This window comes from Diabrotica virgifera, chromosome 9, assembly GCF_917563875.1.
Source record: "Diabrotica virgifera virgifera chromosome 9, PGI_DIABVI_V3a".
In the NCBI taxonomy this organism is placed as follows: Eukaryota; Metazoa; Arthropoda; class Insecta; order Coleoptera; family Chrysomelidae; genus Diabrotica; species Diabrotica virgifera.
In genome coordinates, this window is record NC_065451.1 from 143,735,406 (window position 1) to 143,752,841 (window position 17,436).

A 17,436-nucleotide genomic window follows, 5' to 3' on the forward strand; every position below is an offset into this window, starting at 1 on the left:
TAAGATGAAATTATTAGCTAGGTCTTATATTTGGTGGCCATCATTAAATGCAGAAATTGAAGTTCTCAGTAAGAACTGCATTCCTTGTCAGCACATACAGGCAGATCCTCCTAAGGTTCCCTTACAAGGCTGGAGCATTCCTCAAAATGTTTGGTCACGCGTGCATATAGATTTTGCCGAAACACGAAAAACTCATTTTCTTATAATTTTGGATGCTTTTTCTAAATGGGTAGAAGTTTGTCCAATGTCTTCAATCACCTCAATGGCTACGATTGCTAAACTTAGGTAGTGTTTTGCTCGTTATGGTTTACCGGAAGTACTTGTCAGCGATAACGGACCGCAGCTAACATCGCAAGAATTTAAACATTTTAATTTAATTAATGGTATTAAACATATAACAATACCTCCTTTTTCAGCACATTGCAACGGTGCTGCTGAAAATAGCGTTAAAACAGTCAAGCATTTTTTGTTAAAAGATATTGATCAAAGAAATATTCACTTATCATTGTCTAAATTTTTATTAACATATAGGAACACAGTGCACCTGTCGACAGGTACTTCTCCCGCTAAGATATTTTTTGGAAGGGCTTTGCGAACGCGTCTAGATTTAATTAAACCTGATGATTTACAAAACCAACAATCAAACCCAATTGATTTAACACAAATTAGACGTAACTTGATGCAAGCGCAAGAAAATAATAAGAAATATTATAGGGGGAGGAGGCAGGTAGAGTTTGTAGTGGGGGATATCGTTTTAGTTAAAGATTATAGAAACACCAAGGTGTCGTGGTGCAAAGCAAAGATTTTACGAACTTTAGGTAGAAGAGCATATTTGGTAAATCCGTTAGGTAGTAAACTTACGTGGAAAAGACATTGTAATCAAATTAAAATAATTTTTAATAATAATTTAGAAGGTATTACATTTGCGGAGACGATGCACGATAGTTCAGAGGAAAATAATATTCAAAATAACGAGGAAAATGTTATCCAAACCGCTACAAACTCAACAGGAAATCTAGGTGGGGAGCCTCAGCTAGACTCTCAAAATGATAGTGATGTTATCCAAGAGTCAGGCATCCCACATAGACGTCCAATAAGATCTAGAAAACAACCAAAACGTTTTGGATTCGAAATATAGTATTTAGAAGTTTAGTTTTGTTGTGTTCCTAAATTTAGTTATAAGTAGGATTTTAGGGTGGGATGATGTAATGTATTGGCCATGTAATTATAAACCCCACTCGCGACGCTCATGTATTGCTAATTATCGCATTATATTTTAGTAGATTTTAGGTAAAAGAATAAACCAGTTGTATTTAATATGTAGTCAAATAAAGATTTGTTTTGGGTTTATCCAAGTGTTTTTGTACTAAATATTTCAGTAGGTACATACTATGAAGCACTCAAGTTTTTCCTTCCTTTCAGTGAGAAATAACGGGTATCTCCCAGTATTTTCTCTGTTCTTTGAATATTTGATTATTACCCATTACTCCCCAACAAAAATAAAGTAATATCACACTATTTTGTCATTTTTAGTGGGGTAATATCAATATCCACAAATAGCATTGACATTTAGAATTTAAAACAGTTTCATGTGTATTATTATATTTCAAAATAAGTATAAACAGAACATTATTTACATGTAGGTACCTACATAAAACCATTGTTTTAAAGATCCAAATTTACAATGCAATCATTTATCACAAACACAAATAATAATGAAAACTATAAGAGATTACGGATATACCGATTACCAATAACCCCTTGAATAACATACATAACAACATTATTGAATTAGAAAAAATAAAAATGTAATCTTCCCACCCATATAACTTAGGGAATTTAACTTAAGCATTTAAATAATTTATTTTCAAAAAACAAATTATGTAAATAAAAATATTGCAAAGATACTTGACAGAATCTGCATTTTATTTGGTGTTTTATGTCAAATGTACTAAAATTCTCTAGATTTCAATGCTTGAGCACAATCTTAACCGAGAAAAGCCGAAGTATCGTTTATGAAACAGAACGAAAACTTGAGCACGACGCTTCCGTAAGATCGACTTCGGGCTAAGATTCGTTCCTCCAGAATTGCATTTTTGGAAAATGTTCGCTCGTTACGTCACGAACGTATACGTTCAGCGAACGATCAATCTCGAGAATTGACTCCCGGATCACACCAATTCGGCAAGACTCGGACATGTAAGTTCTGTTATGTAATCTGTTCTGTGTTATGAAATTTAATTTCTGTACGTTAACAGGTGTTTTGTCTTTGTTTTCTTGGCTTCGTTTTGGTTGACCACCTGTTTGACATTTGGAGTTAGTGGCAATGTGGTAGAAAACATTTTATTTTAAAAAAAATTTATTTCATACATACAATATGAACACAGATTTATTAAAAATGGCGAAATGGCTGCGCTTTACAAGCGAGGATGACCTTTTGCTAATTAGACAAGTGCGAGGAGTCAACTCGCATTTTAATCATGAAAGATGGGGAGACATCCAAGAGTCTGTCTGTCAACAAACAGGAAAACGATTTACTATTAGATGCCTTAAAGAACACGTTGAAAATTTAATAAATTCCTGGCTGAAAAAAGATTGAATACACAATGATGATGATGATGGTGATGTTTGGAATGGAAACTAGTCTATTTGCCACAGATTTTTGCATGTTTATATAATTTTATTTTAAGTTACATTAATTATGGTCTATTTACGAACTGAAACTTGACTGTTACAAATCTAAATTATATATCTGGAAGCGTAGGGGAAGGGCGGGCACAACGGGGTGGACGGGCAAGACGGGGTACCGCGATTGAGAACGAAACCCCCAACTCTATCTACTTTGTACCGTCACAGGTACTTGCAGGAAACGATCCTCTGTAATTTGATCGAGTTTTATAAACCGGTAGTGCAAACAATACCGTTGTAGGTGACTGAAGTGTATTGTGTGACTAACGGACGAGTAGTAGTTGTAATTGTTAAGAGCGATTTAAACTAAGGTAAGTACTGTTAGGTTATTTGCACATTTTTTTTTTCATTTCAACTAAACATGTACTATTTTGAGCGTAATATGTCATAGCGGTTGTTCAAATAAACAATGTTTTAAGAATGTTTTAACACAACCTAAAAGTAGTGCAAAGCGGGCTAAACGGGGTAGAGTAGGGTAGGGTAAAATGGGGTACCCCATTTTGCCCTTCCTTAAATTGGGTACTTTGTTTCAGATGGTGTTTAAATACAAACGTGTCACCCAGAGGCAGAGCTGGTCTACTCAGTCTATGGAACGGGCGGTCAGAGCTGTAATCAACGGCGAAATGGGACATTACCGTGCATCGGTTCAGTTTAATGTCCCACAAACCACACTCGAACGTTATGTGAAAAAACGAAAAAATGATCCAGATGTGCCTATTTCAAAAACTATGGGAAATTACAAGCCAGTTTTTACACAGACGCAGGAACAGGAAATCGCTGGTTACCTAAAAAATATGGAAGAACGATTATTTGAGTTTACGATGGAAGAATGCAGAGGTCTCGCCTTTCAGTTGGCTGAATTAAATGGTGTTGATCATCCATTCAACAGAAGAACTCGAATGGCTGGAAAAGCTTGGATGCAAAGCTTCTTAAAGAGACATGCGGAGCTGTCGATAAGAAAACCTGAGGCTACGTCTTGAATGAGAGCTAGAGGGTTCAATAAAGTTGCTGTTTCACAGTTTTTTACACTACTGGTAGAAGTAGTTGAAAAATATAATTTTTCAGCCCAAAAAATAAATAACGTCGACGAAACCGGAATTACAGTGAATCCAAAGGGAAGTTCCAAAGTTATAGCTACGAAGGGTAAACGGCAGGTGGGGAACTTAACATCCGGAGAACGCGGAGAGTTAGTAACTGCGGAGATATGTTTTTCAGCAGCAGGTGCTTACATGCCTCCTATGTTGATTTTTCCTCGCAAAAGAATACAGCAAGGGTTCATGGATGGACTGGTGCCTGGTGGTTGGGTGGAGTTGAATCAAAAAGGGTGGATAGACATGGAACTCTTTTTTAAATGGTTTAAGAAATTCGTAAAATTTTCTAAAGCGTCAAAAGAAGCACCGGTGCTTCTTTTATTGGACGGCCACTCTTCCCACACAAAGAATTTGGAATTAATAAATTATGCAAGAGATAACGGTGTAATTCTCTTATGTTACCCTCCTCACACAACTCATCGGCTGCAAGCTCTTGACGTCTCATTCATGAAGCCGCTAAGCACTTATTACGATGACGAAGTGAGAAAATGGCTGAGAACCAATCCAGGTAAAGTAGTGACATTTCACCAACTCTCATCATTATTTAGTGCCGCTTTTATAAGGGCGGCTACAATGACAACTGCTATAAATGGGTTTAAAAAACTGGGGTGTGGCCTGCAGACTTAGGTGTTTTTTCTGACGCAGATTTTTTGCCATCTGCAACAACTAAGATTGAAAAAAGAGAGAACTCCTGAACAAAATTGTGAGGTCTATCGAACTAGCAGTAAGCCAAACCAGTAAACAAATAATAATCCGACGTTTTCTGATGCAGTGCCATCAACTTCAAAAGCTATTACTCAATTCGAAGAAATAACACCAAGAACGAAAACGATACCCACCGTTAGTCCACAACCAGACACATCAAGAGCTACTGTTCCATTCGGCGAAAGAACCCCTGAAAAGAATACAACACCAATCAGTAATGCGAAGCCAAATACCTCTAGTTCCAATGATTCAGCTTTTCCGATAGTATCACCAACCGTTTTTATGCCTATTCCGCAAGCCAGTTCTGCAACTAAACGGAGTTCACACAGAAAGGGAAAAACTGCTATTTTGATTTCTACTCCTTACAAGAAAGAGCTGGAAGACGCTTTAGAAAAAAATAAGCTGAAAAGAATGCCAATGCTTGGGGTAGTAAAAAGAAAAATAGGAACCATCAAACAAACCGAGGGTATTAAAGGGAAAACTATCACGAAAATAGTAAAAGTTTCTAAAAAGTGTGATTCTTCAAGTGATAGTGAATCATGTGCTAGTGACGCAGAGTGCCTTTATTGTGGAGATCTTTATTCTACATCCTCTGAAGGATGGGCTTCATGTTCCAGGTGCATTCGTTGGGCGCATATGTCATGCGCTGGGATTGAAGAAGATGACGAAGAGATTTTTGTTTGTGAACTCTGCAAATAGGTAGTTTACGTGTTTATTGGGTTATTATGCCTTATTTTGATCCTACCCCATTTTACCCTACCTGACGGGTAAAACGGGGCAAAAGGACTTTTCTTAATTTTTTATGTTCATGTTGTATTTGTTTTTGCTAGGAATAATTTATGTTTTTTTTTTGATGTCCAAATATGCTTTTATTAATAAAATCATATGATGTTACTGTAAATATACAAATTTTTTTTGTACTGATCTTTCAACCTTAAGTACCCCATTTTGCCCGCCTTTCCCCTAGAGATGATTACATACGAGTTCACATATTGATTTCTGATTGAGTGACAGTAGATTGGTTATGTTTACTGGAAGTTACACATTACTTTTTACCAGGTTTTCAGAAAATATATCTGAAAGCGCTTTATTTTTAAAACATCCAAAAAGGATGTGATGAATATCACACTGGGAAATATTATCGCATGAGCACTTTCCTGATTCGACAAATTTAAATCTAGCCAGGTGAGCTGGAACAGCACCGTGACTAGTTTTTAGTCTTACGATAGTTGCAGCTGATCGTTTAGATATGTTGTATTGGAATATATGTGGTAATTCCGTTAAGGATGGTAATATAGGATGAATCTTATAATAATGATTATTTGAAGTATTCGCCAATATTTTCCATCTGTGTTGCCAGTTATAGTTTATTTTTTCATTATTAAATTTGGTTAGATCCGTAACAGTGTAAATATATTCTTGTATACCAGAATGCGTGGAATTCTTAGCCTTTCATTACTGTTTCATTACCTTTTATCCAGGTAAGAATACACAAGGCAAGAATACACAAGGCAAAGAAAGTTAAACATAGTGGTGTAAGTCACTTATTTGCAGTTTTAAGATATCCCGTTGTCTGGCATCTAAAATAAGCAATCTGTTACGGCGCACCGTGGCGTAAGTCAAACTTAAACTTTTAGCTACTAGATAGTAGCATCTCCTTAGCGCACTTATTAAAATATCAAATACCTTAAGCATCACAGTGAAGTAAGTCTCACTTACACCACTATGTGCCTAAGCTTCTGTCAAAAATCAGATAAGCTACATAGCAGTAACATGGATTGCAGCAGTGATAAAATGTTTAATATAATTTCTAATAGCGACGATAAGGACTACATTCCTCAGCACGATAACTATTACTCATCAGGTCAGTATATTTTTATATAAAGTGATGATAATAACGGAAAACAATGTTCTTACCACTTTCGTAATATCTTAGGTTACGGTCCAGGACATTAAGGCGCGGCCACATAGGCGCGGCCGTTTAGGCGCGGCCGTTTAGGCGCAGGGACATTTAGGCGCAGGGACATTTAGGCGCAAGGACATTTAGGCGCAGGGACATTTAGGCGCAGGGACACTTGGGCGCAGATACATTAAGTTAAGAGGGGTATTCAGAAGTGGAACTTGTAGAATGAATATACCTACTTAAAATATAATAATATAAGGTATGCAGGTAAACAAAATTTGTATATAATCCGGCTCTGCCCGAAAAGGTGTAAACTTTTGGGACATTTTATGGCCAGAGGGATTATACAAGTATAATATTTCCCCGAAAAAAAAAACCACTTAGTTTCTTTTGTCCTCTAAAAGAAACAATCCCACAATAAACATTGTATATTTTTTTTTCTTAGAAGGCAATATACAGTTTAAATATTTACAACCCCCATCAGTAGATTACAATGGTACTTACAGGTAATTAGCATCGTGATTGGCCGCCGTAGGATTATTACAGGTATATAAATACTATAATAAATACAGGTAAACATGCTCTCATTTAGTTACTAGTGTGCTAGCTTTCTGACAGTATAGCTGTTTGTGATATTTTTTGTGATTATTGTGGTGTTTTGTGAAAAATGGAAGTAGTTTCGCAGAAAGGAAACAAGAAATTTCATAGCAATGGGTATTGTTATATTTTTGATAGACTTAGTGCATGTGAAACAAAACAATTTTGGCGATGTGAGCAAAAAAACAACGGTTGTAAAAAACGTATTCATACATTGGAAAATGTGATTGTGAAGGAAATTCATCAACATTCACATGATAGTAATGCGGCTAAGGTTGAGGCTGATGTTGTGCGTACAAAAATGAGAATACGTGCTGAAGAAACAATGGAACAAACATCTCAAATTATTAATACTTGTCTAAATGAAGTTAACTTGTCGCAAGCCGCCCAAGCAGCTTTACCTAAAAGTACATCGTTGAAGAAAATGATACGAAGAAAGAGGAATCTAATAAATGCCGCACCTCCAGTTCCTCTACGGATAGAAAACTTGATTATTCCCGAAGAATATAGAACCTATTCAACAAATGGAGCGGCAGAAAATTTTTTGCTAGCCGATAGCGGTCCAGACGCAGACAGAATTTTAATATTTGGCCGAGCAAAGAATATCGATGAGGTGAGATATTTTGAAAAACTGTTAAGGTTTTGTCTCTTAATGGGACTATCCTTTTGTCTTTTGTCGGGAGGTAAATTAAAAATTAAAAAATTACCTTTATATTTAAAAAAAAAATGAAAAAATGACAGGAGTAAAGTGTGCTTTGGAATGGTCAAATTTCTACCGTTTTTTTTGAAATATCTTGGTAATTATTAAATATTTTTAAAAAACTTTAGTATAAAAAATGTAGGTTATAAAGAGAAGTAACTTTTGTTTGTTTAACATTTTTTACGAGATAGGTACACTTTTGTCCTTTTTTTCAATATGCGTGAGCTCATGTGTTGGACCACATCAGATTTTTTCTACTTAAGTTATTTTAAAATATTTAATAATTAAGAGGATATTTCAAAAAAACTTAAAAATTACACGAGTAAGTGCGCTAAAAATGATAAAAGTGGACTTATCTCGTAAACCTCACTATATATACTTCGTATATGCGTGAGCTAATTATATGGCACGAGTTTGTCAAGTACCACACCAATTAGTGTTTATTTTGTTACAGATATTGGTACCATCGCAGCATTGGTTTGTGGATGGCACATTTTCAACGGCACCGCCTTTTTTTTCACAAATATATGTAATAATGGCCAAAAGATTTGGTGGAGTTCATCCTGTAGCATATGCATTATTGCCAAACAAACAAGGTGTCACTTATAGAAGAATGATAGAGTTGCTCAAAAACATAGGGCCAAATTTAAATCCAAATAAAATTTCTTGCGATTTTGAATTGGCAGCCATAAATGCCTTTCGAGATGCATTTCCAAATGCTCAGATGCTGGGTTGTTTGTTCCACCTTACGAAAAACTTAAGAAAACATTTGGGCGAATGTGGTTTGATGGGTCGTTATAATAATGATGCTGATTTTGCTCTGCACGCCCGTATGATAACGTCGTTAGCGTTTATTCCAGTACATGATTTGGATAACGCCATTGAGGAATTATCCCATTCATTGCCTCCAGAATTAGAACCGTTGCTGCAGTGGTTTGAAGATACCTATGTTGGACGTCCAAATCGCCGCGGGAATGGAAGGCGGCCTGCCATTTTTGGCCCAGAATTATGGTCCGTTCACAATCGTGTTTTGTCTGACACAGATAGAACAAATAATCATGCCGAGGCGGCACATAGGCGACTACAAATAGAATTAAGTATGAATCATCCTAGTATTTGGAAATTGATTGATGGCTTAAAAACAGTACAGCGAGGTAGGGACATGTTTTTTGAGCAACTGGTTGCTCAAAAAACAGCGAGGTAGGGACATGTTTTTTGAGCAACTGGTTGCTGGTAATGAACCTCCAACGAAAAGATCCAAATATACTCTTGCCGACGTAAGAATAAAGAATCTTGTACGAGACTACGAAAATAGAAACATTATTGAATTTCTTAGGGGCATCTCTCATAATTACGAGATGAACGCATAATAGTACTGTTATTATCATTATTTTAAATATTATTATTGCTACAATAGATTGTTATTAATTATTAATTAGGTTTTACTAAGTGCGGATTACTCTTGCTATGTACATACCTATACGAATAGTTTGTGTTGAATATGATTGTGACCTTTATTGTATAGAATAATAATAAACTTGTGCTTGAAATGAACTAATTCTACTTTATTATTCAATAATTTTCCTAATGTATCTGCGCCTAAATGTCCTTGCGCCTAAATGTCCCTGCGCCTAAATGTCCCTGCGCCTAAATGTCCCTGCGCCTAAATGTCCCTGCGCCTAAACGGCCGCGCCTAAACGGTCGCGCCTATGTGGCCGCGCCCTAATGTCCGGCTCCGCTTAGGTTATGTTATGAATTTTCAACATAAATTAACTACATAAAAAACACGTCAATTTCACCAAAATATAACCTAACCTAATGAATGTATCATAATTAAGAATAAAATAGTTATTATTTTGTTTTTTTTTTTTTCGTTGTTACAGACGACAGTGCTCAGTTACAAGAGCCAGCAACATTTGAAGAGGCAGTCGGAGAAGATTTTCCTGCAGAGGAGCCAAGTATAGAGGATGTGGAAGTCCAAGGCTGTCAGAACAAACCGGTTTTAGCACGCAAACGCCAAAATAACGAGTCCAACAGGGAGCGTACAAAGAGACTTCGTAATAAGGGACAATCATACATCAATGTTAAAGGTAATATTGTGACATGCAAGAGCTTTACAAATATTAATTGTGGGTGCCCTAAGAGATGCTTTTCATCATTCACAGAAGAAGGAAGACGAGTGCAGTTTGGCAATTTTCATAAAATGGGTGATTTCAGCAAACAAAATGCATACTTATGTGAACTTATCCATCAGGCGCCCATACAGTGTAGACGTCCACGGTCTGGAGCAAAAGCCGAAAAGAAAAGTACAAATTTATTCCACATTCAAAAAGGAGATTGCACAGTTCGAGTGTGCAAAAAGTACTTTTTGTCTACTTTTGCTGTAAGCGATGGTAGAGTGACTAAAGATCTTAATAAAATAAGAGATGGACGAACCCCTGGGGAAGTCTTACGGGGCAAACATGTTGTTGCTTGTTGCATAGAAGTTAACACCGTTGCAGGCACAATCAGTTATAGACCACATTAACCGTTTCCCATCTTATCAAAGCCACTATACAAGGAACGATAATCCCAACAGAAGATATTTGAGCCCAGATCTTAATATTGCAAAGATGTAAAATCTTTATACACAGTGGTGTGTCGAAACTGAAATTGATCCTGTGAAAGAGTATTACTACCGATCTACTTTCATCTCAAAATTTAATTTAATTTCACTTGCCTAGAAAAGATACATGTTAACACTGCGATAGGTACAAGCAACTGGTAAATATGCAGCAAAATCCAGAAACAAGAGCAGAGCTGGAAAGGGAACATAAGCTCCACTTGGCAAGAGCTGAAAAAGCACGTGCTACTTTGAAGACAGATAGCACATTAGCAAAAGAAAATGAAGATTTATGCACCTTAGCTATTTATTTATTTAGCGTATGGACTTTCACAGTACGATGAATACACAAATATCATATATATTATTCAAACACTAAAATATAATGAATTAATCTAAATATTAATGTCCAATTTACATAGCCATTCAATTGCTTCTGGGGAGCATTCCACAAAGTCCTGGAGGTTTCCACGGTAGGCACGATTTAGGCAATCTGAAACACAATGACTTATGGTCTGCTTAGGCGATCCACAATCGCACTGTGGACTTTCCGCACGACCCCATTTGAACAGAGAATCAGCACATTTACCATGTCCGGTACGTATGCGATTAAGCCTCGCCCAGGTGGACCGGGGCAGACCCGATCCGATGAAACCCTGGGTTGGGGTGGATATCTGAATATAGTCTGCTACTATTATTGGCATCCATCTTGTGGACCATTGCCTTTGTATATCATAGGAATCACCAATTGTTCGGGCAGATCTGATTGGAGGATTTCTAGACCACAGTCGCTGGTGCTCTTTTGAGATGTCTGGTACGGCGTAGATCTGGTGGAGCAATATTGCTCAAAGTAGGCAGCCATCCCACTGGGGTTGATTTTATTGTTCCAGTGATTATTGTCATGGTTTGATTAAGTTGGACATCGATTTTGTTTGTATGTGCACTATTTAACCATATTGGTGCACAATATTCTGCCACTGAAAAAACCAAAGCTAGAGCAGAGGTCCGAAGAGTATCTGCAGAATCACCCCAAGTTTTTCCAGCAAGTTTTGTTATTATATTGTTTCTTGTTCACAGTTTACCGGCTGCGTTTGTAAGATGGCTTTTGAAGGTGAGTGTTTTATCAAGTGTGACGCCTAGATATTTGGGATTGTTGTTATGTTTGATAGCTGCATCATTTAGAGTTACATTGAGGGTATCGCCCGCAAGTTGATTCGACAGATGAAAAAGACAGGTTTCAGTTTTGCTTGTGTTAGGACGTAAGCGCCAGTTCTTAAAGTAATTACTAAGTGTAGTTAGGTCCTCGTTTAGAGCTCGTTCTCCAGCTTCCTTACTATTATCTTGGAAGCCAATGGCCAGGTCGTCTGCATAAGCGAATTTTCTCGATTTTGTTTCAGGTATATCCGCCGTATAAAGGTTAAATAATAAAGGAGCTAGCACTGAGCCTTGAGGTAAGCCGTTGTTAAGTTTTCTAACGTTACTTCGTGCATCATTTATATATACCTGAAACAGTCTGTTAGTTAGTAGATTGTTTATCAGCTGACAAGTTTTGAGACAGGGTATGATTTTCATCAACTTATAAATAAGGCCCTCTCTCCACACAGTATCATAGGCAACCGTAAGGTCTATAAATGTTATGGCAGATTTTTCACGTCTTTCAAAGCCAGCTTCGATGAATGTAGTTAAGGACAGCACTTGGTCACAGCAGCTTCGTCCTTTTCTAAATCCAGCTTGCTCAATTGGTATCGCGTCCTCAATGGTGTTACATATTCTATTATATAAGAGTCGTTCTAGTAATTTATAACAGCAACTGAGTAAGGCGATAGACCGTTAACTTTCAGGTAGCTTGTTGTCTTTGCCAGGCTTCTGGATTGCGATAATTTTTGTTCTTTTGAATTGGGGGGCGGGGGTAGCGTAGCTGTAGTCACAATGTCGCTAAAGAATTGTTTGAGCCATTGTCTTGTTTGTGTACCAGTGTGGACTATAAACTCAGGATATATTCCATTGAAACCAGCTGCTTTTCCCGTTTTGGTTTGGTTAAGCACTTCGTTTATTTCATCCAATGAGAAGGTACGTGAGTATTCTGATGTTGCGGGGGTATTTGCTTTAAGTTGTTTAAGAGCCTTTTTTACCATCGATGTATGAGTTTTCTCAGATGGAGCTCTAGAGTTCTCAATTATTCTATTGGCTATCTTATTTGGCTCAATTGTTGATTTGTTTAAGTGTTGTGCTCTGCTTGCTTCGCCCAGTTTGCGGATCAGTCCCCATGCCTTCCGACTGGAACGGGAGAAATCAATATGTTCTACGGTAGACTTCCATTTATTAAGTCTAGTTGAACCCAGTGACTTAAGTCAGTTGTCACCGATCTTAGCTATTGATTTGCAGAAAGCCCTCCCGTTTCCAAAACTAACAGTGTCTGAGGCGTACTACCGGAGAAACATGTATTGTTACAACCTGGGGGTACATGATATGGGGAAAAATTTAGGGTACATGTACGTATGGGATGAGACGATGGTAAGCAGGGAATCACAAGAAATTTCTGCGTGTCTTATCAAGCACATAAAACATAATCCCTGTAAGCACATAATAATTTTCAGTGACACTTGTGGCGGACAAAACCGGAATATTAACGTAGCTTTAACTTTAATGAAACTGACACAAGAAATAAAAAATGTAGACGTCATTGATCTAAAGTTCATGATTTCAGGACACTCGTATCTACCTAATGATGCGGACTTTGGTCACATAGAACAAGCAGCACAAAATCAAACTATCTTCACCCCGGATGACTGGTACAGAATAATAACCACACGGAAAACAAACAAGTTCTTGTTAGTAAGAATGGCAGATGACGATTTCCTGAGTGTTGAAAACTTGACAAAAGTAGTAACAAGACGACAGAAAAATATAGACGGGGACAAAGTGAACTGGTTGAAAATGCAGTGGCTTCGTTTCCAAAAGGGCAAGGAATATTCTAAGTAGAGGGAATGAGAATTTCAAATACAAGATGGCGGCCAGCTTGATGGCTAGGATGGCGTTGAGGCTGTAGAAGTAGCCTCTGGAGATGTAGAGGGTGATGTACAAGAAGAAGTACACCCTGTCGTTATACAAGAAGTACGCCCTGTCGTCATAGGGTTGGCGTGAGAAGTAGAAAATACGTGAATCCCTAGCTTGATGGCGCCCCAACCCTATGACGACAGGGCGTACTTCTTGTATAACGACAGGGTGTACTTCTTCTTGTATATCACCCTCTACATCTCCAGAGGCTACTTCTACGGCCTCAACGCCATCCTAGCCATCAAGCTGGCCGCCATCTTGTATTTGAAATTCTCATATTCCCTCTACTATTCTATCCTGTACAAGAACACACTGAACGACTTTATGTCGTTTGAAGAACTTGATGTAAAACCTGCCAAACATGGTCGACCTCGCTAGCCTTGCTCTTATTGAACAAGATAAACTTTACAATGGTCCTCGAACTATGTCCTCTCTTAAGAAAAAAGACATGGTGTATTTGTTAAAATACATTCCCCCTGTGAATCACGTCTTTTTTTTAGAAACATGAGGAGTCATCAGAATGAAGAAGACGTAGGTCCATTCCTTGATGCGATCTCTGAGGAGAACGAAGAAGAAATTTGAACCTTAGTTATATACTGGTAACAACATTTTTATGTATGTTCCATTAAATTAAATAATATTTTAAAAATAATATTTTTACTTTAATACCCAAAACTCATTATGGTGTAAGTCACTTTTTGGTATGCATTACGGTGTAAGTGGTGTAAGTCTGTACTGTCATAATAAAATACATAAAAAAATACAAACATTGCAAAAAATTATGTTACTGAGTTTAACAAGTAAATTTAGTATGTTGACTAATAAAAACTTTTAATTCAGTTTCTCTGAATGGTTCACTGATTTTTCTAGAGTGTCATAGGCAAAACCTTCGTAATTGAAAAACTAGTTAATTTGACTTACACCACTATGTTTCTCAGCCCTTCGTATAATATCTAAATCGAAGAGTTATTCTACTTCATAAAGTCGCTTTTTTGGATGTAGGAATTTTTATTATTAAAATGGTAATTTTTAGATCTGGCATAGAGGAAATCCAAACATAAATGGATTTTCTCTTGCAAGAAGTAGCAGACCTGATGAAAGAGGCGAAACTGAAAAAACAAACAAAAGGAAAACAAACATCTAGTTTTCAAGAAGCTAAAGAAGTCAGGGATATGCGGGCTGCTACTTCAGTAAATGCAGCAATAGAATTAGAATACTCAAATGACCAGGATTGTAAGTAAATAGATCCATACTCCAGCATAAAAATGTATCCAAAATATCGATTATCAATAGATCAAAAGTATATCTAAGATATACTTTTGATAATACTTAGTATTTTTAAAATTATTATAACTTCCTTATTTTGGATGTAATTTTAATTCTTATTATATCTATGTTATATGAAGACCAATATTATATTTTTAGCTCATACTTTACCTAATGATCATGATGCCACTGATATGATGTTAGTTGAAATAGAAGAAGGCAATACAGAATATGAGCAGCAATCTTTGGATGTTTCCTCTGTTATAATTAATGGAAGTGTATTAAGTAAATCAGAGAGAGGAAAATGATCACCCAGTAAAAACCCCTCCTCAAAAGAGGAAAATTGATGGAATTCCTCAAAAAAGCAAAACCACCTCCACATCAGTACACAGAGTATTAGGTAAAAACACATAGGTAACAAAGTGTACTGTATTTAACTCTGTCTTTTATTTTAGGTCCCAGGCAACAAAAACAACATAAAAAGAACGCCAAAATTGAAGCTCTAAATTACTTAGAGGATAAGGTTAGGAAAGACGACGAACGGAAATTAAGGGAATTGGCTTTAGGGGAAGAAAAAGTTGAATTAAAAAAAATAAAAATGAATTTAGCAGAGAGAGAAATAGCACTAAAAGAAAAACAGTGGGAATAGTGGGAAAAAAGGTTTGAAATGGAGATGACAGAACGCAAATAATTTTTGAACCTAGTTGAAAATCAACAAAAGTTGTTTTCAATTATATTAGATCGGGAAAATGCCTCCAAATAAGTTGTATTTTTTATATTATGTATATAGTAGATTAGTTTAATTATGTTTATAGTAGATTAGTTTAGAAATAAGTTTAAGTAAATAAATAAGTCTTAGGTTTAGAAGTTTTTTATTCATTTCAATACGTTTCAATCCATTTTCATTCCCATTTCAGAGGCCAACGAGTAAAGTACTCCTCGCTTATCGTCTCTGCTAATAGTGTTTCATATAAAAACTAGTTAGTTAATGTGCTATGTTTACCAACAAAAATACTGGTAAGGCGATTCTTAATTAACAGCAAATATCGACAACCAAAAAATTAGGCCAGTTCTTACTGGCCATACATATTTAATATTTTGGCATCCAGAATATTAAAAGCAAATTATGGCATCAACATCATCTCAAACATCATCACAAACAGTACAACCCAGCTTCGCTGCAGTAACAAAAATCACACCAAAAAAACCTACAACAGCAATATCATGTCCCAGTAGAAGTTTCGCCATCGTTATGAACGCTCTTCCTGACGTCGTGCTAGTTGATTACATCAAGGCAATCGGCGAAATTGTTACCCCTAAAGAAATAACCTTTGCTTCACGAATTTCTAACCAGCGTATATGCATATATCTTTCTTCCTTATCCGTAGTGGATAATCTTTTGCAAAATTATCCGACCATTACTGTTAGAAATCAAACAGTATCTATTCGCAGACTTATTACACCTGCAAAGAGGCTATTACTGTCCAACGTGAGCCCTTCGATCCCGAATTCACTCATAGAGCAAGCACTTAAAGACGAACTTCGATTACAACTTGCTTCTCCTATCTCTTTTATCCGATGCGGCTCACCTGAGGACGAATACGCTCACATTTTCAGTTTTCGACGCTCTATCTATATTATACCGGATAAAGAAAACTTTGAATTAAATACCTCAATTTTAATATCGCATGAAAATACCAATAATAGAATCTTTATCACTTCGGATAAACTTCTTATAAAATGTTTCTTATGTAAACAATCTGGACACACTGCAGACTCCTGTTCTAACCCTCAAGAAATATCTACCAATCTTTCTCAAAATACAACTTCTAGCCTAATCCCATTTGAACCTCCTTCTACTATGTCTCCTCCTTCCTCCTCCTCAAAAGAAGAAATCAATCTAACTAATAACGACTTAATAATTCCAAATGAACCGTCTCTAATGTCAGTGTCCTTACCTTCAAATTCTTGCATCAAAAGAACTTATTCTACCGACACAAGTCTCGAATCACCCACTTTATCGGTTACTGATAACCCCCCAGACTTAAACCCTATAAATGATAAATCTATCACAGCCTTTGCAACTCCTAAAACGGCTCCTAAAAAGAAATTAAAAACTGATGACAAAGAACTTGGTAAAATTACTCCCTCTGCTCAATCAACTATTGAACAATTAATTAGTGCTAATCCAGAGAGATTTTCTTTGACAGCATTACAGCTTATTGCCTTCCTGGAAAATTCCTTTGGTAGCAGTGATCCTCTCAAAGAAGCTCATAACTTTACCACCAACATTAAGTCTCTTTTAGAAGACCTTACGCAAATATATCAAACTGTATCTGATAGATCGCTTAAAAATCGAATTACAAGATTATCTAAAAAGCTTAAGATCACATTAAATCCCGTAGACGCTGACGAAGTTGCAAGCCTTTCATCCAATAATTCATGTACCTCCAACACCAATGATACCGATTCTAAAAATAAAAAAAATATATTTTCACTATTTTACAATGGAATTGCGACGGATATTATCCGCGCCTTGAACACATACGATATCTTACATCAATTTACCATCCAGATTTTATTTGTCTACAAGAGACTAACTTTACTACAAATAATATTCCTCACCCTAAATCCTTTGAAGGATACCACTTCATTAGGACGAACTGCATCAGAGCTAGTGGAGGTGCATCAATTTTTGCTTCCAGTGAAATCTACTCAACAATGCTTCCTTTAACAACGAATCTTGAGGCAATCGCCATAACTACATTTTGCCCTAATAAGCTTACTATCTGTTCCATACATATTCCCCCAAAAACAAAAGTAAATA

The 17,436-nt window shown here is 36.6% G+C and overlaps 1 protein-coding gene across 1 annotated transcript; it reads left to right on the plus strand.

Annotated features, from left to right (window-relative positions):
- The first annotated feature begins 6,473 nt into the window (after positions 1-6,473).
- On the plus strand, positions 6,474-9,328 carry LOC126892075 (uncharacterized). Its single transcript, XM_050661507.1, has 2 exons — positions 6,474-8,838; positions 8,885-9,328. Exons 1-2 carry the CDS (start codon positions 8,088-8,090, stop codon positions 9,052-9,054), a joined length of 921 nt encoding a protein of 306 aa, XP_050517464.1. The 5' UTR covers positions 6,474-8,087; the 3' UTR covers positions 9,055-9,328.
- Positions 9,329-17,436: the final 8,108 nt, after the last annotated feature.